The 10964-nt window shown below is 39.4% G+C and overlaps 1 protein-coding gene across 2 annotated transcripts; it reads left to right on the top strand.

Moving 5' to 3' along the window:
• The first annotated feature begins 4805 nt into the window (after nt 1–4805).
• On the top strand, nt 4806–10192 carry LOC146979539 (protein eva-1 homolog C). 2 transcript variants are annotated; one of them, XM_085789398.1, is made up of 8 exons: nt 4806–4971; nt 6035–6240; nt 6322–6445; nt 7409–7561; nt 7801–7944; nt 8031–8102; nt 8196–8276; nt 9053–10192. In XM_085789398.1, the coding sequence occupies exons 1-8, from the start codon at nt 4875–4877 to the stop codon at nt 9436–9438; spliced, it is 1263 nt and encodes a 420-aa protein (XP_085645524.1). In that variant the 5' UTR covers nt 4806–4874; the 3' UTR covers nt 9439–10192. The 2 variants fall into 2 exon arrangements, with proteins under 2 accessions (XP_085645524.1, XP_085645525.1); XM_085789399.1 differs by lacking the exon at nt 8196–8276 and having other exon boundaries at nt 9053–9924.
• The last annotated feature ends 772 nt before the right edge of the window (nt 10193–10964 follow it).

Below are 10964 nucleotides of genomic sequence, written 5' to 3' on the forward strand. Positions count from 1 at the left end.
TGTGTCTTTATTGCGCATTTCTGACAAATGAAGGAACACTATTTAAATTCTCGGTATATTAAGTACTTTATATTGTATATAGTTGTGTGATAATATGGATAATATGGGTAACAATGAACTCTTCTTCCAAACTGACTTTAAAATGTGTAAAATTAACTTCACCTTGACCAGATATGATATTAAAATGTTATGGTAAATTTAAATGTAGCCTAATAATCCAACAACAAAATGTTTGGTCATACACTATAACACTTGTCATCATTTTACTGATGGTAAATATACCCTACTTCTTTGTAATTTAGTTTTACATCATGGCATTGATACTTTTACTTAAGGGATATTCCCTCTACTACAGAATATAGTCAATATTTTTGCGAATATTTTGTGCAACATTTTCAACTGTACCTTTAGATGGGGTCCGGTGAGGTTTAGTCAAAATATTTTCACACTTTGATTGTGCAATAGGTTGAGTCATAGTTGTGGGATTCCCCCCCCGGGGTCTCATGGGGCATTAAAAGGGCAGAGGCTGGTTTTGATTTCAGTTTTCTGTGAAATATGGACAAAAGACAAAAAGTAATAGTCTTTTACTTTACAATCAAAAACATCTGACAACATTTCTGGACATAGTTATTGTAATTGTGGTAGTGCGGCTAATGGTGTGTGAAGCTGTCTTGGTAAATAAACAAATGAATGTGAAAGTCAACTTTCAAGTCATGAAGGGCTCACTTCACTATTGGTTCTTTTGTAATATGGTGTCATTTACTGTAAATAGCGGAAGGGAAATTTCATGACAAAATCCCCCCCAAACTGTGGTATAGACTTCCCTAAAGAAATATAACCAGCTACGTGGGGTAGATTATGCAATGCATTTCAAGGAATTCAGAAACGAAATCCAGAAGATACGCGGGTAAGTGCCATGGACACGCCTCGTTTAATCTTGAGAGGATTTGGAGAATTTATATCACTTAGGGGGGAGGATGACAAACAAAACAATTCCAGTGAAATTCCTAAGAAATCCATTAGATGAATCACACTAAACCATCATGGCAACAATACAACAGAGTTAGTTTGAACTTGTCAGAAAATGAAACAGTCACATTTCCCGTTTAATATCAAGGCTGTGAGGGCTGAGATTTTTCCAACTATTTCAGGAGAGAAAGTGCCGGAGGCTGACAGTTTTAATGAATGGTCAGACACTTATGGGAGGTAAATGGAATTTCACTGGAGTGTAAAGTGGGAGTGTCGCTCCTATTTGTACACATAATTAAAAGGTGGGATTCTCCTTATGAATGATCGGCTTCCTTTATTACATCCACTCCACTGCTATGGAGGGAGTGTTTCATGGAGCTGGTGTGATAGATGACTGGGAAATGTATTTTGATTCACAGTCACCAAGTGGCTACAATCACTGATAATGCCCTGAGCTCAGCACTGTATTATGCGTCAGTGTTTGGTTGGTATGACTACAGCAGACACACACACACACACACACACACACACACACACACACACACACACACACACACACACACACACACACACACACACACACACACACACACACACACACACACACACACACACACACACACACACACACACACACACACACACACACAGAGGGAATGAGAAAGTGATGTGAGAGATGTGTAGAAGGGAAATTAAGGTTAAAATCATAACCTTCATATAAATGATTCTGGAAACAAACACAGAGAGGATCTTTAGTAGGAGAGATTTCCTGAGTGTTCCTGGAAAACAAAACCGGCAGCTCGGGGGACCTTATGTCACGTCAATGATCTTTCACTTCCTCAACTTCAGACAAAAAGATAGGAAAGCGAAATGTCGTGGAGATAGGCTACACGTATCTGCAGTGGCCACACACAGCTGCTGGAAGTGACCTCCTGGAAAGAAAAAGCCTTATCTCTACAAACAGGACCCTCGGTGTTGACAACTCCATGACAATGAGCCTTGATTTTGCCATTACGCACACACACACACACACACACACACACACACACACACACACACACACACACACAAAGGTCAAGATGTTATCCCTCTAACTAAGTAAAAACACACTGGTGAGCTACTGTTATACCGTGGGATGGTTCCAGTTACATTTCTCTAAAGAAAACATTATAGCCACTTTAATCGCACTTGTTGGGGAAATTGGGATTGCTTATCTTGTCTGTGGGTTAAAGCAGAAGTAAGCGATCCGGTCGTTTTGGCTAACTTCTTGTCAGCCGATGGAGTTAGCCGTCCCCGCCCTCGTCATGGATCTATTGGTCCTCGTCCCTATGTCACCACATTCACGCGCATCCCTTGGCTGCACACACAGCCATTCATGCCGTTCTCTCTCCTCATTGGATAAAGCTTGTAGGATACAAGGAAGTATACAAGACGTTTTCTCCTCGGCTTACAGCAGAGCAGAGTGACTGACAGACCCGTGTTTCGGACCAAACACTCTATGTAAGTGATTGTTGTCTGTTGTATAATTATTTAACTTATGACTTATATTAACACAAATATTCCGCTTACTTCTGCTTTAAGTATGGAGCAGGAGCTGGGGGGATAACTAGCTTTAACACTGGTAGTACAGTCTGCCTGTAGTACATGGTGATTTAAGGCCGCGGCCGGGTATGGCTACGCACTGTGAGAAGAAATAGCTCCAACACATACACTACCTCCCCCTGTAACTACAAACAGGCCCTTATCCTCAGCGGACATTTTGACACTCTCATAACAAGAAAAGCACAAGTGTAATAACATTTACAGTGGCGCAGGTCTATTTAAATGTCCCATGTCAGTCATGACAGTGCTGTGACACGCCAGTTAAAACAACACCAGGAGCCTAAAGCTGTGGCAGATACAGAATTCAGGCATTGGTGATTGGTTATTGTTGTTTTTAAATTAAACAAAACAAAAAACAAACACAAGATACAATGTGTTAGTTTGCTAAAGAGATGTTTGTATAATTGTAATTTTAGACTTTGAACAGCGCCAGTGTAGCTTTTTCCTCTGTTCAAAATTGTGCTAAACTAGGCTAAACAAAGTTAAGATAAAATAAGCTAAACTAGGCTATAGTGAGCTAAGATATCCTAAACTAAGCTAACAAATTAGGCTAAACTAATGAGCTAAGCTAACTGACCCCTGGCTCTAGCTTTCCATGAACATGACAGCAACATATTTTAGCGACATGAGTCTCAGGCTGTGACGATAAGTCAAATCACAGGTTGGTGCAGCCTGGTCCAAGTACAAAGACATTGTGGTTTCATATTTAGAGGGCAATAATAGCTGGTGAAGATCTGTCAAAATGTTGCTCTTTAAATCAACATAGTACAACAGAGTATTAGGGCCACATTGAGAAAAAAAAAATCACAGACTTCGAGTCGTAAATTTACAACAAGTCAAGTGCCTTTGAAGTCATAATATTACGGGAATAAAGTCATAAAAAAACTGTAGCCTACTTATTGTACAGAGCTGAGCTTTAACTACTAGAAATTGCTGTTCAGTAGCCTATGAAAATTGATTATGTTGCTTATCTGCTTTTTATTTATAACAGAGTTGATTATTGATTGATTCTAATCTTAATGGACAGTGGAAAATCAAAAGGTTATAGCATAGGCATGACTGGAAACAGTGTGTAACTGTACAGTAGCCTATAAATATTGAAGAGAATGATCAGTGGCAGCCTTCATTTTTGTTAGTTTTGGGCAGCCCCCCCAAATTCACTGTTGTTACCCCCTGTGCCCCCCACTAGAAAATACTCTGGACCCGCCCCTGCTTCTTAACCATAGTACTAGTACCACAAATCCTACACTGGGGCATTTTCTTGCATATTCTTTTCAAAGTCCTGATACTGATGATGATGTGGTGCTGATGTGCCAAGCCCCAGCGTAGGATTCGTGGTACTGGTAGTAGGCTACTATGGTTGAGAAGCAGCGGTGGGTCCAGAGTATTTTCTGGTGGGGGGCACAGAGGGTAACAACAGTGAATTTGGGGGGGGCTGCCCAAAAGTAACAAAAATGAAGGCTGCCACTGATCATTCTCTTCGATATTTTAACACACTGTTTCCAGTCATCTTGCTTTTATTGGCAGCATTAATGCCTATGCCTACAACCTTTTCATTTTCCGCTGTCTATTAAGATTGTAATCAATCAATCAATAATCAACTCTGTTATAGCCTAAATAAAAAAGCAGATAAGCAACATAATCAATTCTCACAGTGAACAGCAATATCTACTCTTACCCAGTAGTTAGAACTCAGCTCTTAACAATAAGTAGGCTACAGTTTTTTACAACTTTATTCCCATAATATTATGACTTTATTCTCGTAAATTAGCGATTTCATTCTCGTTAATTTACAACTTTATTCTCGTAAATTTACGACTTAATTCTCGTAATAATATGACATTGTAAATTTACGACTTTATTCTCGTAAATTTACGACTTAATTCTCGTAATAATATGACATTGTAAATTTACGACTTTATTCTTGAAATCTGTGAAAAAAATGTTTTTCTCAATGTGGCCGTAATACTCTGTTGTAATATAGTGCCTTGATATCCATAATTTTTCATGTGAATCATGTGTTACATAATTTTCATTTTGATAGGTTACACATTAAATCTAGATAGCATCTGAAGATGACAGATGAGATGACAACATGATCAGCCAAACCAGTTCTGTTCACTTAACTTAACTGTATTTTTTATTTCATTTTATTTTAATTTTTATTGTTAAAGGGGGTTGGCTGTTTCGTGTAAACACAATAGCACCATTGACCTACTGACCGCTCTCCCTCTCCCAGGCAGTCAATTGCACAACAACTCATTACAACAAAACCCCGGGGTCTGTCAGGCAGGATATGCACAATGACAGTACCATGGACTTTCAGCTGCTCTTTCTGTTTGCTGCCCGTCCTTCTGGCTCTGAAGATACACACGGCATATTCGGCTCCTGACTTCTCTTGTAAGTGATTTGTTTTTGACATCAGTAACTTGTTTCTGTTGGACAAAGTCAAACTGCTGACCAGTTCACTTTCACTTATGTTGGAGGATTCATGGAGACATTTAACACTCCCTAATTTATCTGCACATCCTGCACATCCTGCTTTCCAAACAGCTGGCGCAGTTCATGCTGAGAGACCAGAGTCAGGTTGAAGAGGCTGCTCAGCAGGTCCTGAACTTAGATCTGCACAGAACAGGATTCTCCCACAGTGATAAATAACCTACTTGGGTTTATATATTAAACTATTTTGTTATTGTGGTGTTGTGGAAAGTGTGACTGATAACATTATCTTAACAATGATATATTCAGACAAAGCCAAAGGTAGCTTTTGTCTCAGACCCTGTGATGATGAGCATTGGAGTTTATCTCTCTATCTGACCCTGGCAGCTATCTCCATGTTTTTGTGAGGCTGCAGGCTCTGAGGAGCCTCATTGTGCGTGAGCGACTGGTACTGCCTCGCCTTTGCTCTCTGAGGCTTCAAACTGCCACGCACACCCTCATCCCACCCACACTCATGCATGACACACAGGGGGCAAGCACAGGAAGCACTCATGGGAGGGGAGACTTACTTCAGTGTCCATATTTCATTGTCACAGATGTTTGTATGTGTGGTCATAGTCCAAATACTGTCTACACCCAGTGACTGAGACACCACCCAGGCGACAGTCAGGACTTGGCTCCGAGGGCTAAAAAAAGCACGTTGCACTTCTGACTTGTGAATAACAAACAATGGAGGACTTATAAAATATGAATTACTTGGTAATTACAACCACCATCTATACTTTATTTACATGGGAAAATAATGGCCATGTTAGTGATAAATCAAATCTAGAACAATTGTAGTATTGCTGATAATAATATAGGCGAGTGATGCATGGTGACGCATTGAGCCACTGTGTTTGAGATTAGATATCAGCTTCATACTATAGACTATGCCTGCTAATGTGATGTAAGTTGCACTGTTGACTGTTGACTCACCTGTATATGTTAGGCGAACATGGCATGATGTTTTGTTCTCTTTTAGTGTATCTTCATAGTATTTTGAAGAACCACACGGCTCATGCATGTGAGGGGGACACGCTCATCATCGAGTGTCCCTCCAGGACGTCTGTGGCGGTCCTATCAGCTTTCTACGGACGACGTGTTCCTAATCAGCATCTGTGCCCCTCTGCAAACACCAACACAACTGTGGAGGAGGACACAACATGCACCTCATCAGTCGCTGTTGAGGTAAAACGAAGCCACAGAGAGAGAGATGAATGTGAACTCCCACAGATGACAGTTAGTCAATGTGATTTCCTGCCTTTGCAGAAAGTGATATCTGAATGTCAGGACCGGCGCTCCTGTTACATCCCCGTCCTCAGTCAAGTGTTTGGACAGGACCCGTGTCCACTCACCACCAAGTACCTCCTGGTTTCCTACAAGTGCAGGCCAGGTAGGCCACTGAGCTCCTATACACATTTATATAATGTTTGGCTTTTATTTATGCTGCATAATTAATAACATGAGTCAAATAAAACCGTGTGCTTTGAATGTTTATGTAGGACTTGGTGCTCATCTCATTAATCAAAAAAACACTCCCTAATGAAAATTGTGTAATTTATATATACATAGTATATTTTTCAAGTATATTTAAAAGTAAGGCTTTTTGCCTTTAATATTACCCAAGAGTCATTGCTGCCCTGAATGTGTCGATTTAAATGTTGAATATGTACCGTATGTTGTGTGTATGCGCATGCGATAATGTTTTTAATTTATTATTTGTTCCTGTTATGGGATTGCGACTAATTTTGTTGTACTTGTGCAATGACAATAATAAAGTCAAAGTCATAATTGATACGATGGTTGAAAGAGACAGGAAATGGGGGGGGGGCAGAGAGAGGGGGACTGACATGCAGCAAAGGAGATAAGTAGATAAAGTAGATCCTTGATTTACTATCATTTGGTCAAAAATAATTATGTTTTTTGGAAATTGCCATATTTTTTTCAGACATCCACTGACTGACTGACTGACTCCTTCCATCTATTTTCAACTGCTTCACTGAGGTCAGGTCACAGGGGCAGCAGACCCACCGGAAAGCCCCAGACTTCCCTTTCCCCAGCGACGCTGACACTGACTGTTTTAGTAAATTATAAAAATCAGATCACAGTGACTTCAAATATCCACAAGATTGGCCATCAATCACAATTCAAGGGAAGGGTTATAAAACATTTATGTTTTAAAGCAATAGTCATGTGTATTTATCTACAATGAATTATTATTTTTGATTCCTTCAATTCACACTGGCCTTCAAAGATCATTTTGTAGTGGACAAAAATTATATTGCAAAGTTCATCTGAAGTTTATTCTAATACTTTTTATATGTTCACTCCTAAATTCATACTACCTGTTCTTCAGAGCACCACCGCACAAGACTGGTGTGTGAGAACGAGCGCCTGAGGCTGATGTGTAAAAATGAGACTGTCCTCGCCATCTACTCGGCCACGTTTGGACACCTCCTGCACGGCAGTCCCCACTGTTCGCAGGAACCTGGATCACGAACTGACATGGGTTTGAAACCATCTAGTGGCCAAATAGTGGAATATATATCAGTTGTATTGACATTGTGGAGTAATAAATTATTTCTGTGTGTTCACCATTGGATGCATTAATAAAACATATGTTAAATTATTCAAATCAATTCCCTGGTGACTACTTTTAGTAAAACTGTAAAAACTTGTTGTTGTTGTGCTTTTAAATGTTCAATCTTGAACTTATTTCTGCAGCTCATTCATCTGAATTTATTACAGAGTGTCTGTCATCTACGGCCCTGAGGAAAGTGTCGCGCAGGTGTCACGGCAGATCGAACTGTTCACTCCTGGCCGATACGCAAACCTTTGGGGACCCCTGTTTTCCCGGCACCAGGAAACACCTGCGGGTGTCCTTCACTTGTGGTGAGAGACAGAGGATGTTGCTGCTTGTGACCGAAGCGATATGGTTTGCTGAGTTATGTAAAATAATCTCTCATTTCCCTTTTTAGTTCCCCGGTATCTTCTGGAAGATGTGGGTCGAGGGTCGACCGATCCTTTCCTGATTTCAGACTACACTCATGGTGAGAATTAAGGGAAGACTTAACATTCACAGGCTTTTGTAACAAGCAGCAGAGATTGACTGGTGTCTGAGCCCAGACCCCTCTCACCTGCAGGTGGATGGTACACTGGCCCCATCTACAGGCCTCAAAATGTGCTTTTAACCAACTCTCTGGAGATCTTTGAAAAAATGTTGGGTATGTGCACTGATGCCTGTGGACCTCAGGCTGGGGCGACATGTACACTTCACTGTTGTAGATCATATTCTAAAGGCCCATACAGATGTTCATACACATTATTTTGCATTTAAATACCTCATCATTCATCGTTCTATCATCCATTCTCTTAAGTATGCTACAGTTTTTAAGTTTGACAAGTACGGTACGTTTTTATCATTATCTAGTAATGATATCAAATAGTACAAGCTTGCAATTTCCTTAAGATGTGTAAATGTTCATAGGACGAATTTAATCATCTTCTTATATTATTATTATATTTACTGCATTTTTACAATATCTTTCAAATAAATTATTTATTTATTATTTATTATTTCCACAACACAATGTGCAAATATGGACCCTTATAGAGAAGATTATTAATGTCTCATATAATCTCATATAACTTTTGTTACATGGCTGTAAAGCACAGCACATGAACACACTGACCACCTTTCAGTATTAGAACTACTAAATGCTCCCTATGAACTATTTCCTATCTTGAGTTGAAGCTTTTGCAAGTTGATTTTCACATAATACAAACAAATAAACTCAATAGCAAGCAAATTCCTTTGGTTTGAAACATACTTGATACAAAGTATAGGATATGTAATGTGTATGGGTAACATACACAAAAACACCTGTATGGTCTTTCAGTTAAAAAGGTGCAGTAATAACAAGTGTGCTGATTTGCTGTGTCTAATGCCAACATACCTTAAACTAGTGTGACCCATGATCCTCTCTTGTGTCTCCTGCAGGTCTACCAGAGAAAGTGGCTCTGTACTTTGTCTCTGGTATCTGTGCTGGTCTGGTTTTCCTACTTTGTTTATTTGGCATTCGCTCTACAGTAGTGAAAGATGTTAAAGATTTGGTTTCTGACCTGAAGTATGAGCTCAAAGAATCTCGCAAACAGCGAAAGGAGCTGATTGAAGACCTCTACGATGAGGAGATCTCAGACACATCGTCGTTCTGTCGGCTCACACAATCCTACCGCACAACGGACATGTTTGGTCCATCCACGCTGACAGTAGAGATGGTTGATCGTGGAGTGGAGCAGGCCAGGGACCTGCCCAATGGAGACATTTGGCCACATCAAGACTCAAGCCCTTACGCCATTCACAAGATTAAAAGCTACAACAACTGACAGAAGTCATGTGGTGAAGTTGCTTTTACAGCATATCCTGCTAAATTAAAATTTAAGTTGTTAACCAGCATTATTTTACTTAAATAACCAGTTGTTTTACTTTTGAATTAATACAGTGTCAATCATAATATAAAGATTATCAGTCTAATACATGAAGTCCTAACATATGGAGAGTTGGTCATTATTTGAATTGACATCAGACCATTTCTTCTTCACATGCCATATAAAATTTATAAAGTAACATTGTCTTAGCAGACTTAGCTCATATTTGATAGTGGTGTTTTCATGGCCTGCACCCAAACACATCTAACAGTGTTGCCACAACTGAACATCATTTGTTTTGTAAAGAAAGGTGTTATAACTGAGCTGCTATATTGTATTACAATTTTATTGTACAGGTTTAATAAAGTGGCTTTTGAGTGTACAGTTAAATGCAGTATGAGTCACAATTACCAATAAAAAATATGTCAGTGGGGTGTGACTGCAACAAACAATGCCTCTGTTTAATGTGTAGTTGTCCAGCCCTGGGCACCACAATCAGAGTCAGCTGGGCTGGGCAACACTTCATCAGTACTATCTGTCAGATGCCTGCTACAGCGTTAAATATAGAGCACTTAAAATGGTTTTACAGGTGTATTCAAGGGTTATCCATGACACTGCATGTTATGACTCACTGTTATAGCTTATTGTGTACTGTGGGTGTAAAAATTATATCTAATTTTAAAATGTATTACAACATTACACAATATTTAAAGTAAATAGGCTAGTTTGATTTTCTAAATGCATACATTTTGGTATTAGTACTTTCACTTAGGTAAAAGGGAGTAAATAAGTACAGCTGAAATGATTGCATTAATTATTTTAATCATTGTTTTTAAAATGTAAAAATTACAGATTATTAAGGTTTACAAATGTGGCACTTCTGATGGCTTGAGGTTGGGCAGCAATGCATTTCTTAGGAAGAATAATCACTTTAATCCGGACTACATTAGATTAGATTAGATTCTTAATCTTTAATCTCCTTATTCTTGATATTTATTGAATGGCTTTTGTTATTAGTGTGTATTTGTACTTTTACAACAAGAATCTAAATATTTTGGCTATTTCAAAGTTACTTTTTAAGCAAGGACAGCATGGCATTAATAAAAGTGCCTTTAAAGGCAGCAAAGCAGGTGAGAAACCCTTGAGCACTGGCATGTTAGCTTTACCCTTTTTTATGTAGCCTACCGTAAATGCTGTCTTATGTGCTTAATGGTTTGTGTAGCCATATTTAAATGTATTTTAGTAGGCATACTTCCTCCCATTCTTTGTCTGCCTTTTAATTATCCTAATTGTCATAATTATAGACTATGTTTCTGAAATACAGAACTATATTTAGGTTTGATCTGAAAGTGGTTTTGTGAAAGTTACCACAGCACACAGGCTGGTGCAGGTGTGTGGGGGCTGACAGGGGGGCTGCCCGGGAAGCTGCGGCCGGTGTCTGCGGTCCACACGCCGAGGCAGAAGGTGGCGTCGTCATCCTCCCT

This window comes from Trachurus japonicus, chromosome 10, assembly GCF_045865225.1.
Source record: "Trachurus japonicus isolate A0001 chromosome 10, Traja_1.0".
In the NCBI taxonomy this organism is placed as follows: Eukaryota; Metazoa; Chordata; class Actinopteri; order Carangiformes; family Carangidae; genus Trachurus; species Trachurus japonicus.